The sequence below is a fragment of the Taudactylus pleione genome, unplaced genomic scaffold, assembly GCF_031769625.1.
Source record: "Taudactylus pleione unplaced genomic scaffold, aTauple2 ptg001153l, whole genome shotgun sequence".
Lineage (NCBI taxonomy): Eukaryota > Metazoa > Chordata > Amphibia > Anura > Myobatrachidae > Taudactylus > Taudactylus pleione.
In genome coordinates this window covers 563,327-583,802 of record NW_028285554.1, presented here as the reverse complement: position 1 = coordinate 583,802, position 20,476 = coordinate 563,327, and the positions used below count along the sequence as shown (strand labels likewise).

The 20,476-nt window shown below is 42.8% G+C and overlaps 2 protein-coding genes across 2 annotated transcripts; one reads left to right on the top strand and one right to left on the bottom strand.

The window, feature by feature from the left end:
* Positions 1 to 597: 597 nt before the first annotated feature.
* Positions 598 to 3,451, bottom strand: IMP3 (IMP U3 small nucleolar ribonucleoprotein 3). Its single transcript, XM_088462135.1, has one exon. It carries the CDS (start codon positions 3,297 to 3,299, stop codon positions 2,748 to 2,750), a length of 552 nt encoding a protein of 183 aa, XP_088318261.1. The 5' UTR covers positions 3,300 to 3,451; the 3' UTR covers positions 598 to 2,747.
* On the top strand, positions 3,450 to 19,901 carry PEF1 (penta-EF-hand domain containing 1). The gene is made up of 5 exons (XM_088462134.1): positions 3,450 to 3,801; positions 9,851 to 10,151; positions 10,272 to 10,427; positions 15,179 to 15,322; positions 18,350 to 19,901. Exons 1-5 carry the CDS (start codon positions 3,778 to 3,780, stop codon positions 18,577 to 18,579), a joined length of 855 nt encoding a protein of 284 aa, XP_088318260.1. The 5' UTR covers positions 3,450 to 3,777; the 3' UTR covers positions 18,580 to 19,901.
* The last annotated feature ends 575 nt before the right edge of the window (positions 19,902 to 20,476 follow it).

The window sequence follows — 20,476 nt, the reverse complement described above, 5'->3', positions numbered from 1 at the left end:
AAGCACGCTCTGGGAACACAAAATACATTTATTCTGCTTACAGAAAAGTAAAACTATGCATTATAATTACTGTATGGGGTTAATCCAATTAGGTGAGAGATCCTCGCACCCAAAGTAAGCACAGCTGTATGCCGCACTTACGGCACCGCCGTACCCGCACATTTCTGTTCGCATAGGGCCGCGGCCATGGGGCGAGATCAGGCCAAAAGGGGGGTGAATTGCAGTGCCGTTGCCAGCATTTCTAGGCCTTTCCAATGGCAATTTCCCCTAATTGGATTGACCCCTATGTATAATATGAAAAGAAGACTGCCATTTTAAAATAGCTTAGTCAAGAAGTAGATTTAACAAACTTTGGTACATTGTTTCAGATATGTGGCACAGTGTAGGATAATGGATAGTGTTTATTTGTCAAAGTTAGTAACCATTAGCAGACATCTGGAAATGTATCTGATAAGTGCTGGACAGATAAAAGTAAAACATTTGTTAACCAGTGTTGTCACAAGAGTGAATATGGGTGACTAATAGTATTTTCTGTGCTGAATTCGAACACTGTTGTAGATGTCGCTATCACGTAAGGATTTTCAGTGACACTCAATTAAAAGTTTACAATATTATGTTTATTAACAATACATATAGTAAACTATTAACTCACTTAAATTGTAAAAGTATAGGATTTTCTGCTGTATTTTGCCTCAGGAGCATCCCTTTTAAGGGTCCATCAATGGTCAATAAGCATATGGACTCCACATGCCCTGATACTGCTTTTCCATTACTGTCCGGAAATATCCTGGTGGAACCATTCACCATGTTCATCGCGGACTACTCCAAGATTTGCTTGAAAACAATCCAGCTGCAAGTCCAAGAAATCAATTGTCAAAGACATTACATCCCATGGTCTTCAAAGATTGGAATAACTAAATTCATGTGCCGAGAACCCCCTGACCAACCAGTGAGGAGTCTGACACAAATGATACAACAAAAAGAGGGGACCAATTTTTATCTTGATCTCCAACTTTGCATCCAAAGTAAAGCTCATAACACTTCATGAGAGGAGTTAAACATTTCTGAAATGTAAATGTTACCTCACCACAAATGTAGCAAGAAGAGCCCGGATGGTTAATTTCTAGCCATTGCGCGACTTGCTATTCTAAACACTATAAAAATATAAATTGAACTATATAAATATCAACTTATGACAGAGAAACACAGCATTAAATGATTATAGAATGATCTCTGACCATCAACTAGCGATGAATGGCGACTTATACCCCCTTTCACACTGCCATCAAATAACCAGAGTTACTGCACATGAATACGCAGCAACCCGGGTTACTGCGCAGTGTGAAAGGGACCAGTTGAAATAATCAGTCGAGCGACCAGACATTTCAACACTGGTAGCGAGCAGGGTTGAACACAAGTTCAACTCGGCTCGCGATGCGGTGTGAACGGGTAACCCGGGAGGAAGCGACCCGGGTCCTGTTCACTGCATAGGGAGAGCCAAGCGCTTGGAGATTAGATCATTTCCCAAACGCCAGCTCACCCCGTGATGGCAGTGATGTAATCGACCCACCAGTAAGAAAAGGGGTCTCAGCCGGTTCGCACCACGGATCGACGCGGGCACAAATCCCGGGTGCGACCCACCATTAGTGATCTGAAAGGGGCATTAGGGGTTTATTTATCAAACAAAGAATGTTGAAGTGCACTAGTGGAGAAGTTGCCAATAGCAACCAATCATCTCCTACCTATTATTTTATAAACTGTACTTGATAAGTTTATTTCAAAGCGGACTGGTTGCTATGGGCAACTTCTCCTCTGGTTCACTTCTCCATTCTAGTCACTACTGTATACAACAACCCCTTAGCTAGAAAGGTTTACTTGCTTAGTCATCACTCATGTCCAAAGTGCGTCATCCAGCAGAGTGTGACTCAAATTTTTATTATTCTACACCCTGCTCAACCTATACTAATCTTTCCAGAACAGTATAATAAAAGAAAACGGCATTTCACTGAAGAAAAGAAGACCTCCCTAAACGCTCTATAAATGGGTAATATATCACAATGTATATGTTTAAAGAGGGTGTAATGTTTAAAGCTATGGGTAATCGAAAAATTCTAAAGACCATTTCTAATATCAGTATAGAAAATACATATATACCACCTAAGGCACCCTGCGACAGTCTTTGTTTACCAGTGTAATTGGACTAGTCTAAAAACGGCTTTAAAGTTTTACTGGCAAAGTTTATACTTCACCTTTACGCCAGGAAAACGCAAGGTCTAACAAATTGTTGCAATGGTCAATGGTTGCACAGTTACTATGAACACTAATGTCATAATCTGCTGGTGTATGTATAGTTTGATGTGCATTTTCTCTATGTAACACTATTTTATTTTTAAGAAATAAATAACTTGTTCCAGCATCTAGGACTCATCTCCACCTATTTAATCTGCACATCGGATTAACACTATGACCCTTGTAGAATAATTCGGAAGTAAATTATCTAAAGCAATTAGTATGAATGTCAGTTTTTTTTTTTTTATTTAATTACAAACTATATGTGAGATGCAGAATAAGAAGCCATTAGCCAGCTCCTCAGGAGCAGAGAGTTCTTCCCAGCAGGGGGAGGCAGGTCGGAGTGTGCCGCTACAGGTGACCGTGCAGACAGGGCTCTGCGTTACACCACATGGTTCCTCACAGCCGGGGATCAGGAGGGCTCCAGACCAGTACTAGAGGGGAGACTGAGCCCAGCGCTACACACCAAGGTCAAAGTCATCCCTCTCCTCGTTGTACTCCATGACGTGCTGCCGGATCTTGGATGAGTCCACCCAGGTGACGAAGTCCTCCATGCTGCGGGTCACCAGGAAGGCCGGGTCAGTGATCACCTCGGGCCCCACACGGATGTGCCCCTGCTCGATAAACGTGATGGCGGTCTTCAGGTTCTGGGCCATCCGGAGCTTCACCACGATGCTGGGCAGCCGCCGCCGGCAGAAGGAAGAGGCGGAGACCGTGTCACACAGCTGCAGATTCTGCCGGGTGGGGATCAGGCCCAGGGCGTAGAGCTTCTCCAGCAGCCGGGCGGTGCTCTGCACCCGGAACGGCTCCTTCTCGTCCAGCTCGGAGACCCTGCGCGCCAGCTCCCGCACCCCCCGGCTCAGCTTGTTGTAGACGGTGTAGTCCTCCCGACGGGACAGCCGGAACTTCCGCAGCACCTTCACCTCCCGGACGTTGTTGTCCACCTCCCAGTTGATGAAGTCTGTCTTCTTCAGCAGCTTCTGCTCGTGATACTTCAGCTTCCGGACCATGGTGCGCTGCCGGGAGTCTCACACACACACAGACCGCAGCACAGCGGCAGCCTCCTCGCTTTCCTTTCCTTTCCAGTCCCCGGACAGCGTGTGTGGCTGAGACGCAGAGACGACTCTACTTCCGCTTCCCCTGAGCTCCAAACATAGGCGCAGACCTGGGGCCGTTTAAAGCTAAATCAATGCGCCGCGAACGATTATTAGGAACGTGGTAGCAGCCATTTTCCTGAAGACCAGTTGCACTAAAACGTTAGGACTTTATCTCAGGGAAAATGGCGCCTCTGAGCGGGACAGAGCAGTAACGTCGTAACTAGGCGGTTATTATGTCATCACACAGAGTACGAGAGCATCGAGAGGGAGACTTCGTTCTGTGGCCACTTCCTAGTAGCACAAGTGGATCTACCCACAGTCCCACACCGCTCCTTCCCTAACCTGTCATCTGCTAACGCGAGCAGCGAGTGTGCGGCCAGGAGAGCGGGGAATGGCTAGCTATCACTACGGCCAGGTGAGGGGGCTCCGCTCCTATGGGCAGGGTACTGGCAGGAACAGAGCCGGTGTATTAGGTAGTGTCAGTGTGGCTGCTGGGCGGGAGACAGAGCTATAGAGGGAGACCCAGGAAGAGCCTCCTTACTGTCATGTACAGGGAGGGGAGACCAGCAGCACTAACCCCACACGGGGGTTTCCTCTCAGTGCTGGCTTACATGAATATATTTCTTCAGTGGAAGTCCTACATTATCCCGGATTGGGAGGATTGCCTGCCTGGCCTCTCAGCGCTATTCTGCTCCAACTATAATGCGTTATACCAGGTGACTTGTGTCCCATGCAGACGTCTAAAGTGCCTGTGACAGTGTAAGGAGAGAGTCAGCCATGGTAATGCCTGGTGTCCTTGGAAACAAAGTAGATTTGTACAATAGTAGACGTGATTAATGTTGTTCTATCTATATAATATAAAATCCGATGTCCTCACTGACTCATCAATGGCAAACCCATGGACCTAGAAACATGAAAATCAGGGAGTATATTTCTTCCATGACGTAGGTGCCCACTAAGAAGGGATTTTTCAAAATTCGACTCCTAAGGGGGTGAAATGGGTTAAAATGTTTCCTCCCCCTGTGCAATGTCCTGCCTGACTGTCTCATCCTGGCTGTAGCACAGTTCAGAATTCAAACGCCAACTGTCATCTCAAGTGCTGCCAAACATTACTGGCAGTTGGTGTGGCTCCCCTGTTTGAATAGTGAGCGAAGGGAATGTGTTACTCCAGAGGTGAGGGAGAGGAATGTGTTACTACAAGGGTTAGTAAGTGAGGGAGGGGAATGTGTTACTACAGAGAGGAGAAGAAAATTTATTACAACAGCAGTGAGGGGAATGTGTTACTACACAGATAAGGGTGAGGAATGTTACTATAGAGGTGAGGGAGGGGAATATGTTACTACACAGAAGAGGGTGGGGAATGTGTTACACAGCTGAGGGAGGGAAATGTGTTACTATAGAGGTGAGGAAAGGGAATGTGTTACTACAGAGGTATGGGAAGGAAATGTTACTATACAAGTATGGGAGGGTAATGTGTTAATACACAGGTGAGGGAGGGAGATGTGTTACTACTCAGGTGAGGGAGGAGAATGTCAAATGTGTTATGGGGTGAGGGGGGAATGTGTTACTACAGGGGTTAGCGGGGGTAATGTGTTACTACAGAGGTGACAGAGGGGAATGTATTAATACAGGTGTGAGGGAGGAGAATGTTGAATGTGTTACAACACGGGCGAGTGACGGGGAATGTGTTACTACACAGATGATAGAGGGGAATGTGTTACTATAGAGGTGAGGGAAGTGAATGTGTTACTACAGGTATGGGAGGGGAATGTAAAATGTGTTACTATGGGGCGAGGCAGGGCAGGGTGTTACTACAAGGGTTAGTGGGGGTATTGTGTTACTACAGAGGTGAGGGAGGGGAATTGTTACTACAGGGGTGAGCAGTGGTAATATGTTACTACAGAGGTGAGGGAGGGGAATGTTACTACACAAATGAGGTTAGCAGGGGTAATGTGTTACTACAGAAGTGGTGGAGGGTAATGTGTTACTACATGGATGAACTGGGCTAATGTGTTACTACAGAGGTGAGGGAGGGGAATCAGTTACTACAGGTGTGAGTGAGGGTAATGTGTTAATACAGGTGTGAGGGAGGGGAATGTTGAATGTGTTACAACTCGGACGAGGGAGGGGGAATGTGTTACTAAAGAGGCGTGAGGGGAATGTGTTACTACACAGGTGAGGGTGAGGAATGTGTTACTATAGAGGTGAGGGTGAGGAATGTGTTACTATAGAAAGGGCCAGTGCAAGGTGTCTAGGCGCCCTAGGCAAAGATTGATCTTACCACCCCTGCTCCCCGCAGCAATCGCGTGCGGGGGGTGGTTAGGTTTCGGCATGTCCTGTGGGGACTTAGGGCTTGGACCCCCCAGGGAAGGTTAGGGATGGGAGAGGGGGGTTAGCGTTAGGAACCACTGGGGGGGATGTTAGGGAGAGGCACCCCCCATGAGGGTTAGGTTTAGAGTGTGGGGAGGGGGAGGTTAGGTTTAGGCACTCCCGGGGGGACTTAGGGATAGGCACCACCCCGATATTTTTAGGGTTAGGTACCACAAAGGGAGGGTTAGGGAGGGAGAGGGGTTAGGGTACTTACCTTTCCTGTTGGTATCTTCAGCCTTCGAGATTCCCGCAGTTGGAATTTGGCTAAACAGCCGCCGGTATTTCAATCCTATTCCATACATACATACATAGTGTTCACTCTAGCTCCGGCACTTACTATTCTCCGGCGGTGACCGGGTCACCGCACATTTCTTCACCCGCGGGACACTGCGACCCGCGGGTGAAGACAGTTCCCGCAGGCTGTTAGGGCAGGGCGCTTTTTGCCTTCCAGAAAGAGGGCAGGGCGCCGCGCCCCGCTAAAACAGCCTAGCGGGAACGCTACATACATACATACACAGACTCACACCTATATATACACACACTGTACATACACAGACACACCTATATACACGTGTACTGTACATACACAGACACACCTATATACACACATACTCTGTACATACACAGACACACCTATATACACACTCACACCTATATATACACACATACTGGTTGTCAGTCAAAAGTGCCCATTATGTAGTGCCCCCTGTATTTGTGCCCTTTATACAGTGCCCCCTATAGTTTTCACCTTTATGCATTGCCCCTGTAGTTTTGTTTTGCCCTTATGCAGTGCCCCCAGGCTGAAGTAGTGTCCCCAGGCTGGCCCTTTATGCAGTGTCCCCAGGCTGGCCCCAGTCCAGAACTTATCTGAACATGCTCGGCGCTCCCACTCCCACTGCCTCGCTCTGAGTTGATCTAGCAGGCGCGCAGGGTAGGCTCCTCACATCATGACGTCACCTGCGCAGTGCATCACTGGGAATGCTGGCCTTTGAAGCGATCGGAGGCTTCTTTAGCCTCCGGTCGCTTCAGAGGCCAGCGTTCCACATCAGGAAGCGGAGGGTGACCGGGAATGAGGTGGGGGGGAAAGTGCCGGGTGGTGGGCTGTTTCTGCCAGGCGATGCGCCCGCAGAATACAACCTGGGGAGAATACTGGACTGTAATAAGATTTTGTGAGATTAATTCCAAGATATTTAATATTCTGTCCTCCAAGCAAAGTTAAAATTAAGTCGGTGGAGGTCCAGGGATGAACTTGGGATATGGAGGGGCAGAGCTTCAGATTTATTGTGGTTTACCTTGTAATCAGAGAAGCAGCCATATAGAGATAATTCCTGAAAGAGGTTTGGAAGAGAGATCAGGGGGTTGGTGAGTGTGAGTGTTTGTATGAACAGTTGCCAATAGAGATGCGAGAGATGTCTGTATTCGCTCGGATCCTGCAGGCTAGGGGCTCGATAATCAAGGCGAAGATAAGTGGGGAGAGTGGACTCCCCTGCCTAGTGCCATTTGAGATAGGAAAGGGGTCTGAGAGAAGGCCCCCTGCTAAGACAGAAGTGGAAGGATTGAAGTAGAAAATTCTAATGGCCTAGAGAAAATTGCCTTTAAAGCCAAGTAGAGTGTTGGTCATAAAAGACCAAGAAACCCTATTGAAGGCCTTCTCGGCATCAAGGGCAAGAAGGAGAGAGGGGAGCCTAAGGGTATTGGCGTGGTGGATTAAGTCCACCTTTTGTCTAGTATTATCAAGTGCTTGGTGGGTAGGTACAAAGCCCACCTGATCTGGGTGGATGAGAAAAGGGAGAATAGGGTTTAATCTATTTGCTAGAATTTTAGCGAAAAGTTTAAGGTCAGTATTTAAAAGGGATAATTGGACGATAATTAGTTACAAGTTGGGGGGTCTTTACCTGGCTTTGGGATAACCGTAATCTTGGCTCTAGTGGTATCTGGAGGAAAAAAGCTGCCCTCAAGGATATGATTAAAGGAGGTCGTAACGTTGGAAATGAGAGAACCTTGAAAGGTCTTATAGTAGGAAAAGGGAAGTCACCTGGCGCTTTTGAGGGTTTCTGGGTTTTAAGGGCATTAATTACTACTTCTTCAGTTATGGGAAGACCAAGATCTGCAGCAGTAACAGAATCAGTCTGAGGTAAAGCACAGGAAGAAAGATATTTGGAAGTGGGGATAAGGGGGTATAATAGTCCCTAAAAATAGAGTTAAATTTAAGGGGGTTGTACTGGAGAGAGCCAGAAAGATCCTTAAGTGCCGGAATTGCAAAAAGAGACTTGCGGGATCTTTTTCGGGATTCGGGCTCGGATCACAAAAGGGTTTTAGCTTTAAAAGTAGATCAGAGTCCAAAAGTCTGGCCGCTCCTGGATTAGGGTATAGTAAAGAAATGGGTTTACAGAAAATTGTTAAAGATTTGAAGGCTGTGGAAATGCATGATCAAGTCTGGTAGACAATTCCATAGGAGACTAGTGGCATGCGAGAAGTGTTGTAGGCATGAGTGATAGATAAATTCATAGGAGGAGAGGTGGATCTAAGAGGGCCTAAGCGAGAGTATTTTGAGGCTTGATATTTATAAAGGGGTGATTTAATTCTGAAGGATATAGGGAGCCTGTGTAGGGATCTGCTGAGTGGAGCGGCGAGAGAGGGATTTAAGACTTTGAGATTGATTGAAGAAAAGACAGTTAAGCAGGTGAATGCCATATAGGAGGAGGTTGCAGTAGTTGAAGTGGTAAATGAGTAACTATTTTAACAAAGAATAATTAGTCTACCTGCTCCTAAGGAGGGAAATGATGAAAACATGACTCTGAGGTATTTCACCAGTATTAAGGAGCACGTATGTAACTCATGTATGCACTGCACTGAACAAAAAGTTTTTAAAACAAATATTTAAGAGAAATGCCCTTTTTTTCTCCTCAGATCTGTATTCTTCCATCATTTCTCAAATTTGAATAGTTTGGAAATGTAGTTGCAAGACTCTTTAGTTGTTTTCATCTTTACTTAGGGGGGTATTCAATATGTGAGCGAAAAATCCGTGCTGGACTTCTCGCTCCACATCGCAGGTTTTCCGGGGATAAAGTATCGGGCGCGTGCCCGCTTTATCCCCGTATTCAATTAGGAATCAACGAAACCAGGAGCTGGCAGAAAGGTAAGTTTTGCCGAAAATCAGGAATTTTCGGGAATTGTTCCTGGGACCCCCTAAAGATGTCTAAACATGGGGGATCACTATGGGTACCCCCATTTTTGCCTGCTGAAGGAAGTCGGGGTTTGTAATAGCCACAGCAGGTGCATAATTGCAGCTATGAAGAAGGGATGAAGAATAAATTCTGTAAAGCACATGCCGCCCACTTGGGAACCCCTCTTAAATTAATTTCGGTACTTTAAAAGTTTGGCCCCCTTTTTTTTTTTTTTACCCCAAAATGAAAGTACATTTTTTGGGGTGTCCCTATTTATTTATTTTTACACATTTTCATTCTTTTTTTACTTTTTTTTTTTTTTTTTACACCTTTTTAGGGGCCATTCCCAGGGGTGCAGGCTATTTTTTTTTTAAGCCTGTACCCCTAAACCCCAATTCTAAACTTTTTCTGCCAGCTAAAGGCTGGCGAAAAATTATCCCCGTTTTTTTACATTGACTTTTCGCACAGGCGAAATGTCAATGTAATTGAATACGGGGACAATTGAAATAGGCGAAAATGACGTCATCGGTAAAAAATTATCGCCAATAACGAACTTTTTGTCCCATATTGAATATGGTCCTTAGGCTATTTTTGAAAAATATGTAACTGTTTTACCCTCTAAAACACTACTAGAAATCTTAAATGGAAACCTGACCCACCAAACCCAATTATATATACAGTAATGTTAGAATGAAAAAAAGGTTGGTTAAGTTAATGAACATATGTTGAAAAATATTGTAAAATCATGTTTGCAGATCCAAGAATATTATATGTTTTGGATGAAACTTGTAGTAAATAGTACAAAGATGCTCTTCAAGTCTCAGTTTGTATACATAACAAACAGGTTTCAGTTGATTAGATCTGAGTATTTACAAAACTCTTACCACTTTTTCACATTGGCTTGGTGATGTTGTCTTGCTTTTTCAGGGTTATCCTGGCTCTGCAGGACATACACCCGGTGCTCCTCAAGGGGGCTATTATGCTGGACAGCAGTATGGAGGAAGTGGTCATCCTGGCCAGCCTGCCTATGGTGCTCCTACACCTGGAGCACCGTATGGTTCGCCATCTTCGGGAAGTGGCTATGGGCAGCCCATGCCAGGTGGTACTGCACCAGGGGGTCCAGGTGGGAGCTATGGAGGCCATGCTCCAGGTGGACCTTATCAGGCATCTGGATCCAACCCTTATTGGGGTCAACAGCAAAGCCAATATGGACAAAGAGGTCCTTCTGGTAAGTTTGGAGCAACTAGTTCCGTGAGATGGTGGTTATATGCGTGTTTAACATTGCACTATGAGCGGCGTTTTATGTTTCCTGGAATTATTTTCTATCATGGTGTGTTATTTCCAACAGGCAATATACCCCCTGGAGTAGACTCTGAAGCTTTCTCTTGGTTCCAGACGGTTGACACTGACAGAAGTGGTTACATAACCTTAAAAGAGCTCAAACAAGCACTGGTCAATTCCAACTGGTCAACATTTAATGATGAAACATGTATAATGATGATGAGTAAGTCTTTGGGGCTAACAAAGATGTTGTGTTTATTAAAATTATGCGTAACTGTTTTTCCATTACATGTGGCAGTTTCTCTCTACTAATCTCTTTTAAATATTAAATTTCCAAACTGTAAATATTTTACTTCTGAACAGTTTTCTTTCCTGGGAGCTCATTGATTTCTTATTTATTCATATTGGTTATGTTGGAAAACACCATCAATGCTAAGGTAATGGTGTAAGGTAATTTTATTAGTTCAGTATTGTTTTGTTGTGCAATATGATTACTGTATGTTTTAGAAAAAAATATCAATCTGTATGATTATGGGGGTACTCTGGAATGTACGAGTATTGTTATTCAGAATAGTTGAGTGAACAATGAAATACTACTTTACAAAAAATAAAAACATAGATATTTGCATCCCAAAGTCCAAATGACATTCTCACAAAGTTAAAGGCAACGCATTAATCTAAAGCACTAGAAATGGAACAATAAAATTTGCATAAAACAAACAAATTCGCATGAGGAAATTTTACTGGAAACACAACTAGGAAAAATAACTTCAATTTAAGTACCAATTGGGTATGCGTGTTTGCAGTAACAGAAACTAAGAGAATGTTTTTTTGGAAAAGTTTGTGAACAAGTGAAAAATATAGTCATGTGACAAAGAAAGTACATCTTTTAAATCTGTGTGTTTACATATCAGCATATAGTTATAAAAAACATCCTGTGAGCATCAAGTCCTAAAGTTTGATTAAAGCTAACCTCATGTGATGTGATTTTGCTTCTCAGTTTTCAGCAAAATCTTAAGTGACATGAAGTAGCCCACATGTGAGGTTATTAGACCCACTATTAGCAGCAATTACTTGAAGTATTTGTTTTTTGTGAATCTATCAATTTCTCAAACTCCTAGTGGAGGAACTGTTGCTCACTCCTCCTTACGGGATGCAGTCAGGATGGCGACTGTCACAATGCCGACAGTGGCATCCCGACTGTCAGAACACCAACAGATTGAGGAGGTAAGTATTAGGGTTGGGAGGCTTACGGTTAGGCACTAGGGGGAGGGTTAGGGTTAGGCTGCGGGAGGGGAGGGTTAGGGCAAGGGTTATAATACTTACAAAAATCTGTTGGGATTCTGACTGTCGGGATGTCGCTGTCTGTATTCTCACCATCGGCATCCTTACCTTCGGGACCTCGTACCCAACCCCTCATTACTGCTTTTGTTCATTGATGGTTGAGGGCATTGGATTAACCCTCTTAAGGTCCTGCATCAGCATATCAATGAGGTTAAAGTCTGGACTTTGATTTGGCCATTCTAATGCTGGCCATACACTAGTACGACCAGCATAATATAAGATTCATCTTACGATTTCACTTGAACATTCCGGCAGCTCTCTGGCAGTCCTGAACGCACTTTGGACACACAATGTATAAACGATCTCGCTTTACGATCGATCGTGTGCCTGCTGAAAAACTCGTCATTCTTCCAAATGTCACTGCAATGACAGCGGTCGGACACACGGTGTCGCGTGTGCAAATACATGGCACGATTGGCATACGATCACAATAGATATGATGGGCTACGATACGTTTTAAGAGCAGCGGGAGCACGCATCAGATCGTATCCTACCTTAGAAACTACACGATTTCCACACGATTCATCACAGGACGCGTCGCAAATCGGGCAATCGGCCTGAAAGCGCACTAGTGTATGGCCAGCATAAAACCTTTATTCTTTTATTTTTCAGCTATTTGGTTGTAATGTTTCTGGTGTACTTATGATTAACGTCCTGTTGCATGATCCAATTTCAGCTAATCAGATGTCACTTGTCAGACAGATGACATATTTTCCTGTAAAATACCCAGTTGTAAATAGGAGTTCATGATGGACAATGATTGTGCAGCCTGCAGGTCTTGTAGCTCCAGAACACCCCATATAATCATCCCTTCCTCTTGGTGTCAGGTACATGTGGTGTTTGGTTTTCACCAACATTGTTTATTGACGAAGCAACTCTACTTTGGTCTCAGCTGTCCAAAGGACATATTTCCAGAATTCTTGTGTTTTGTATTGCAAACGTACTTTATAATACCATGTTTTCTTTGAACAAGTATGGCTTTTAATGAATGGTTGAGAGGAAAAGTCCCTTCTCTTCAGTATGTTTCTGATTGTAGACAAAAGCTAGTAAATCCTGTAGTACTACATGGTTTGATCTTTAGATGACTTTGCTAAATTCACCGACTGGCAAGATTGGCAACTGTCTCCATTGTTCTCGATTGTAAATCATCTAAACTCTTTTTATCACTGTAGAACAGTATTTCCCAACCTCGGTCCTCAAGGCACACTAAAGACCCCCATACATCAGCAATTGTGCAATTTACAATTGATTGTGCATAAAAATATTTCCATTTTTCAATCGATTGTAGAATTGCACAATTGCTGATGTATGGGGGCTTAACAGTCCAGGTTTTAGTACTTTCTTTCCATGCTTGAGCACAGATGATAAAATCAAAATAACTGAGGTACTAATTAAGACACCTGTGCTCAATTATGGCTATATTTAAAACCTGAACTGTTGGTGGTTGGGAACCCCTGCTGTAGAATGATAGTCTTGAAGTTTATATATAGTCTTTATAACCCTTTCCAGATTGAGTAGTTTCAATTTTGTCTCTGGGATCACTACAGCTGTGTCTTCTCTTTGGCATAGTGTAAATGCAAACCTACATGCTCCAGGCCAAGCTGTCTCAGTTTCTGCTTTTTATGTAAAGGTGACAGAACTTTCTAATGATTAAATAATGCATTTGACTAGCTGCACCTGGTTCAAAATATTATTTACTTTTATTTAAATATAACACCAATGTCTATTGCTAGCACAGTTTTCAAGTGGTGCTTACCAGCGCTCACAAACAAAATACTGCAGCCTCCAAGGAAAATAGAAGCTATCGCCATCCTCTATATCAGGGGTTCCCAACCACGGTCCTCAAGGCACACTAACAGTCCAGGTTTTAAGGATAGCCACAGTTAAGCACAGGTGTCTTAATTAGCACCTTAGTTATTTTGATATAACCATCTGTGCTCAGGCATGGATATCACAAAAACCTGGACTGTTAGTGTGCCTTGAGGACCGAGGTTGGGAAACACTGCTCTATATCATATAGTTCCAAATAAATGTATACCTTGATAATGGTGCTATTACTAGCGCGCACACTAATAGTAACCTACTGGAATGTCTTTGGAATGCAGGAGAAAATTGAAGCTCCCGGCGGAAACCTACGCAAACGTTTTAAGAACATTTATTGCTGAATAAGTCGTGTAGTAAAGTAAAATTTCTTATCTAATATTCTAATATTTATCATATGAGACTAGATTGCTATTATTATAGAACTAGGTTATAACTAGATATGCTGATATGTAAAACACAGAGGGTGTACTTTCTTTTTCATGTGTATATCCCACTTGTCCAAGTATGTGAAAAAATATATCTACTATTCCAGTATTGTACTAATGTAAATATCTATATATTTATAAATTTACTATAATATTATTAATTAATTTAGACTTTTTATATTATATAATGTCATGTGAAAATCTGTGTGTGATTTGGCTAAAGCCACACTGAAAGCCCCCATACACTGTGCAATAGGCACCATGCAACGCAATGGCCCATCCGATGGCCGACATATCGGGTGGTCCCTACACACAGAGCGATGGGGTGGCCGACCAGCCGATATGCCGGAACCACCCTCCCCCTCCTGCATAGCGCTGCATGGGATTGTACATCGCTCCCCCAGATCAACTGAAGATGCAGAAAGATTAGGAGGAGCGATGTATGATCCCACGGGAGCGCGCACTGGCCGATATCATCCCCACACACGGAACGATATAGCAGCGATATTGTTCCAATCCATCGGATCGGCTGCTATATCGCACCGTGTATGGGTCCTTTAGTTACTTATTTGCCACTATCTTAATGAGATGACATATATCCCCTTTTTTTTATGCTCATGATTGCTACAAAGTATAGTACCCGAGTTTTACACTGGGAGAAAGGGAAACCCTCTATGTGACTCCATGTATTATAAATTTAGAATGATGATAAATCTGACTGTGTGGACAGATTATCTCAGACCATGCTACAGTAATGTTGTCTTTATTTATGTAATGATGGAAAAGCAGCAATTTAAACGAAAATAAATAATCATTATATCTGCAGGTTGTAAGTCACTAGTGAGGTTTAGATTCTATGCCCTTTTATTCAGTCAATTTAAACATTATGCATTGTGTAAGATGTAATTAGTTCTTTAGTATACTTTTTATTTAATTCTGAAGCACCATTTAGTTCTTGTACAATTTCTATAGAATGGATTTAATGGAGCCCTTACATCTGCAATGCATTGCCCCAATTCCCTGTTCTGCTGGGGTCGGGAAAATCCAACATGTTGGAAATCCTTGATTTGCCGGTCCTGATCAAAAAATTATTGGAGTAGGCAAGTTGGGGATTTTTAACATGCAGTTTTCCCCTGTCTGCTGGCGGATCATCAATGTTCGCAGGTCCAACGTTTTTGATTAGTGTCGGCAGAATGGGGAATCGTACATGTATGGCTAGCATACAACAGTCTAATGTGAATGTAGTCATCATCATGGAGAGAGGTGGAACAATCTTCCACATCCTGCTGTTTTCATTAGCACTTACATTTATTGTTTTTATTTCTTTATGTGAATATCATACCATGGTTCCTAGCAATATATTTTTGGTTCTTTTTTGTAGATATGTTTGACAAAAGTCAATCTGGCCGGATCGATCTTCATGGGTTTTCTGGACTGTGGACATACCTTCAGCAGTGGAGGCACCTATTCCAGCAATATGACCGAGATAGGTCTGGCTGTATTAGCCATGCAGAATTGTACCAAGGTAAATAATACAGTTTAGTTGAAATCATCCCTTTATTTAACCAATTGCCTTTTTGGCAAGAACTTCAGCCTTTTGCCTTATTGTATTTACTTTAGTCTCCTGTCTCAAATACACTATGTAGACAAAAGTGATTGGACATTGACAGCAAATAGATCAGTGAGAATTTATTGACGTCAGTACTTTGTAGGTCCACCTCGTGCAGAGATTACTGTAGATTCCCTTCTTGGCAAACTGTCCGCAAGTTCCAGGACAACAGCAGGTGGTATGTTTTCCCCCTTAAGTTCAGTGATCAACTCTGACACTGAAAAAGGTCGAGACAGCCTAGAATGCACCAGTCTCTCTGGACTTTGAGCTGGCCAGTCCATCCGGGTTACCAAATTCTTTGTATACCAGTCCAGCGCCGCCCTGGAAACCTGACAGGTGGCATTATAGTCCTAATAAAAACATTTGTTTCCGTAGAACTGCAAGTTCATGGGCCTCACTACATTAGTGGCTATTTGGAACTAGTGTGTAATGGTATGCATTTCGCTTGCGCGGGGGTGTCCAATCTCTTTTGTCTACATAGTGTAGTAAATGTAGAAATACTGATTTGTAATATTTCATATCCTATTCTCTTAACATTCTTGCTATCTGTTAAACCTGGCTTTCTTCCACTGACACTGCCTCCTGCAATGCACCCATCATCCTAGATAACATTAACATCCCCATTGACAACCCCACTGACCCAGTGTCTTTCAAACTTTTTGCCTTTTTTGTGCTCTTTGGCTTCTTGCAATGGACCTTTTCCTTTACCTGCTATTTTGGTCACTCTCCTGACTTGTCTTATTCCAGCTATGTGCTCTCTGACTTCTCCAACTCCCCCTTCCCACTCTCTAACCATCGTCTTCTCCCCTTTACACTCCACATTGCTTGCATCACTCCCCGCGCCCAAATCTCGCTAAGCAGCAAAGGAAAGAAAACAACTTTTGGTAGAGAGAAAATTGAAGCCACAGATTTATGTATAACTATTTGCTGATTATCAGAATATCTACATTTTACTGTGTTCACAATTAGTTACACAGTCCACTAAGCTCTATTTTACTTGAATCTTTAATAAAAGGTACATTTTATGTCATAAGTAATATACTGTTTGGAGTGTGCCCCTTTACCAAGAGTTTTGCATCTTTTGCTGCTTTGTGTCATATCAATATATAACTCTGGGTGCAGCTCTAATTCTGATTTATTTCGTGGACTGCTTTTTTGCATTATTATATAAATCATTACTTGTATATATGGACTATATACAGTACACTATAGTTCCTGAGCGAGAATCCCCCCCCCCCTTTTTTTTTTTTTCCCCCCTCCCCTATTTTCATCATTACCACATCTCAGTCCTGAATCTAAGACTTCTCCCGTGCTGCCCCTTATCAGACTATCTCCCTGCTTGCATAGCTTCAAACGAGCGCTGAAATCTTACCTGCTCATACAAGCATATCCATCCACCACATAGCCTACCTCACCCTCCTGACTCCTCCATATTCCCCCCCCTCACTTCCTGCCCTCAGGTCCCATTACACTGACTCACTCCCTGTGCCCTCTGTTTATCTCTATCTCTCTCTCCTCCTTCTCCCTTTTAGAATGTAAGCTTCTATGAGCAGGGTCCTCCTCCCTCCTGTTCTCGTTACCTACTAGTCTTGCACACCAGCTACACACTATACCACCTCCTTGGGCTCACTGCCCCCAGGCACCACTGCTTAGCTGCCCTCCCATCTCGTATAAAGGCTCTAAATCTGTTAGTTGTGCCGGGACCGATATGAAATACAGGCGGCTGTTTGTTGGTACAAATTCCGACTGGAGAAGCCCGACAGGAGGAGATCCCGACACCGGCTGGTAAGTACCCTAACCCTCCCTTAGGGGTGCCTAACCCTAAAACTTCCAGGGTGGTGCCTAACCCTAAGTCTTCCCCTGGGTGGTGCCTAAACCAACCCCCACTTGCCGCACCCTAAACCTAACCTCTTGGGTGGGGTGCCTAACCTGTCCCCAGGGGTGCCTAACCCTAACACTCCTCCCTAGGGGTGCCTAACCTAACCCCGCTACACTCCCTAAACCTACCCCCCGCGGCTAACTTTAAGGACGCCCCGGACTTGCCTCGTTCAGGCTGTCGGCGTTCCAGCGTCGGGATTAAGATAGACGTTGGAATTTCAATGCCTATATTAAGTCCCCCCTTGGGCTTTTCCTGTCGGGATATAGACCAGCGGCAAACTGCATTCCGTTGTGCCCACACTATTGGGTACAGTTATACGTTCCATTGTACCACTTGCTTCCATAGCTGTGTTGCGAGTTGTAGTGTTATTTGTTTTTACTGTAATGTACTGTTTACTGTTTTGTACTCTTTACCGTGTACTGTCTTATTGTTTGCCCTCTGTGCGGCGTTGCGGACCACACATAAATAACTATAAATAAAGTTTAATAATAATCCGATTGCTCTTTTATTTTGAATGTCCGAATTTGCTTAGCCAGCACAAATCTGAGTAACACAGGTGAGGATGTGGCACATTGTCTGTGCTAGGACTTTGAGCATCTCTGTGGTTACTCATGGTCAGGAGTAGTAAAAGCAAGCTGGATTCTCTGATTCATTGGGTATGGGTAAACTAATATGACCTAAGTGCATTATACTGCATATGCCTTACAACACAAAATGTTACAAGTTCTCTCTTTATTTTTCAATTACGTGTGTGCCTCATGTCTTTCCATTGAAGTGATTGAACTGAGCCTTATTCCTAGTGACGTTTTGTCATACGTATATTCTTATAGTGTACATGCCCAAGAAAATATAACATTTTACATATTAAAAAAAAATTCTAAGCAAGCTACAGGAATTCAATATAATCAAGTTCCTATAACTGCATAAATCCTATTATCACTCAGTCATTCTTTTTACACTCCCTGACTTTTTGAATTTGTATACACACTCCCCTCTTTGATGGGTGTATTGTTCATATCTGTATGATTCTTATCTGCAGCCTGTAACCATGCTCCTCTCATTAGCTCTCTTACAGATGGGATACAAGCTCAGCCCACAGTTTGTGCAGCATATAATGTCCCTGTATTCCCCACGGTCTAACAACCCAACTTTGCAGCTAGACCACTTTATACAGGTTTGTACCAAACTGCAGAGTATGACTGAAGCATTTCGGGATAAGGATACAGAGCGATCCGGCAATGCCAAGCTCAGCTATGATGATTTCCTCACCATGGCAGTAGGACGTCTTCTTTAACAGCATCGGACTCGGCACATCTTTCACACCACACGTCCCTGTGCTTGTCCCTTGTGTTGAAGAAGTGCTCAAGACTGAGGAGGTGCTGTTACAATTGTTATAAACACTTTTAAGTTACATTCTTTGGACTAATCAGACTGTTTCCTACATCCAGGCTTAATAACCGACAGCCTTTCTTCCTAACTCTGCCCCTGCCCATGCCTTCAAGTGTACTGTATAATCATCTTTTTTTTAAAAGCGATACTGTAGAATTTGAGTTATTTTACAAATATGTATCACTCTGTTGCCATGTAATCTTTATCCACTAGAGGGAGACTTAGTTAAATTAATGTAGTCATTTGAAAAATTCTACCTTCTTGTCTGCCTCTTATGGCAATGTATGCTTTGCGATTTTCTTTTTTTTTGGGGGGGGTGGGGTTAATCTTTATTCTTTTCATTTGACGTCAGTACACATAATATACTCACTTGAAACATAGATACTATACAGAAAATTGCACTTGTGTTTTATTTTTGAACGGTACATCTGTACAAATACAAACTTATTAGGTAATAAATTTAAATATAAGGTTAGCTATCAAATATTAAATTGTTTAATAATGACATGCATTTAATCTAGTATGTAATACATGTTATGCCATTTCGCATGCATGTTAGTAAAATATATATCTAAAAGCTCTTGTAATATGTTTCCGTTAAAGGTCATTTAGATAGAGTTGGAAATTATAATGGAAGCCTTTCTCCCCTTGCATACCAGCTATCTTTTATGCAGAACATGAAGAGAATATGAAGTGGACATTCATATTGACAAATGCTTCTACGTGATTTGCTAACCAGGAACTATTCAAACCCCTCAAGTTTTATTACAGCAGTTACATGTATATTATTGGATGTTATAAGGTGCTTTTTCATATTAGCTCAACTGTTTGTTGTAGGGGTCCCATCAGGTCAACAGATTTTCTAGATTGCCCAGGGCTATTGAAAGCATTTTTGTATTTTTTTTTTTTAAATAAAATAAATATTTACATTTTTGAATTTGAATAAGATTTTCTGAATTCCAGCTTCAGTTTACAGGTTTCATTCCAGCTTTGTCTTCATGCACCTGACCAGTTTATTTGAGGTGGAAAGGGAGGCATATAGTGCAGAAATAATGCTTTTATTTGTTTTCTAGCTATACTCATTGTTTGTATAATTCCTAGAAACATTTGCCATATTTTGAATTTACCAAAGCTTTGTAAAAAAAAAAAAAGTAATTGCAAAAACAATCCATTACCTTATCAGGAAATGTAAATTGGCTAGGAAATAAATAGACATTGTTAAGGAAATGTGTCCTATTAATGAATATTATTGGCAAAAGCTGTGTTTTTCCCATGTGAAATAGTGTGAGCTTACCCTATAGGGCCATATCCAATTAGCTGCGGTAAATTACCGTGGCTAATTAGCTCGTCCAGGGCTCGCTCGGGGCTATCCAATTAGCCCCGAAGTTTGCCTGACAACGGCACTTATCAGGGTTTTTTTTTCGGGACCTGATGTGTCCCATAAAATAATCCACGATAAGTGACGTTTTTTCGCCCAAAAAAAGGCGAGAACACATAGGGCCGCAAGATTATCACGGCTCCTGTGTGTTAACGGGCAAACTATTCTATTTATTTGCCTAAATTAATAGGATAGGGAGAAAAAAAATATCGGGGATTATCGGCGAAAAATCCCCGTTTTTCGCCGATCGCGGGGATCTATTAGCGCCCGAACAGTGTTCAGGGCTAATTGGATAGGGCCCATAATATGCCTACTATGGAAAATGTTACTTAATATTATTTATAGAGTACCTTCATAGTCTTTAGTGCTCAACAATTTGGGAACAAAGAAATAGGGCTTGGTGTTATCAAACAGACACTCTTAC

Bases quoted from the DNA above. Each gene is read 5' to 3' on its own strand.
- IMP3 (XM_088462135.1), bottom strand. From the start codon at position 3,299: ATGGTCCGGAAGCTGAAGTATCACGAGCAGAAGCTGCTGAAGAAGACA.
- PEF1 (XM_088462134.1), top strand. From the start codon at position 3,778: ATGGCTAGCTATCACTACGGCCAG. The intron at 3,802-9,850 runs GTGAGGGGGCTC...TTGCTTTTTCAG, and splicing joins CTAGCTATCACTACGGCCAG to GGTTATCCTGGCTCTGCAGG. The intron at 10,428-15,178 runs GTAAGTCTTTGG...TCTTTTTTGTAG, and splicing joins AACATGTATAATGATGATGA to ATATGTTTGACAAAAGTCAA.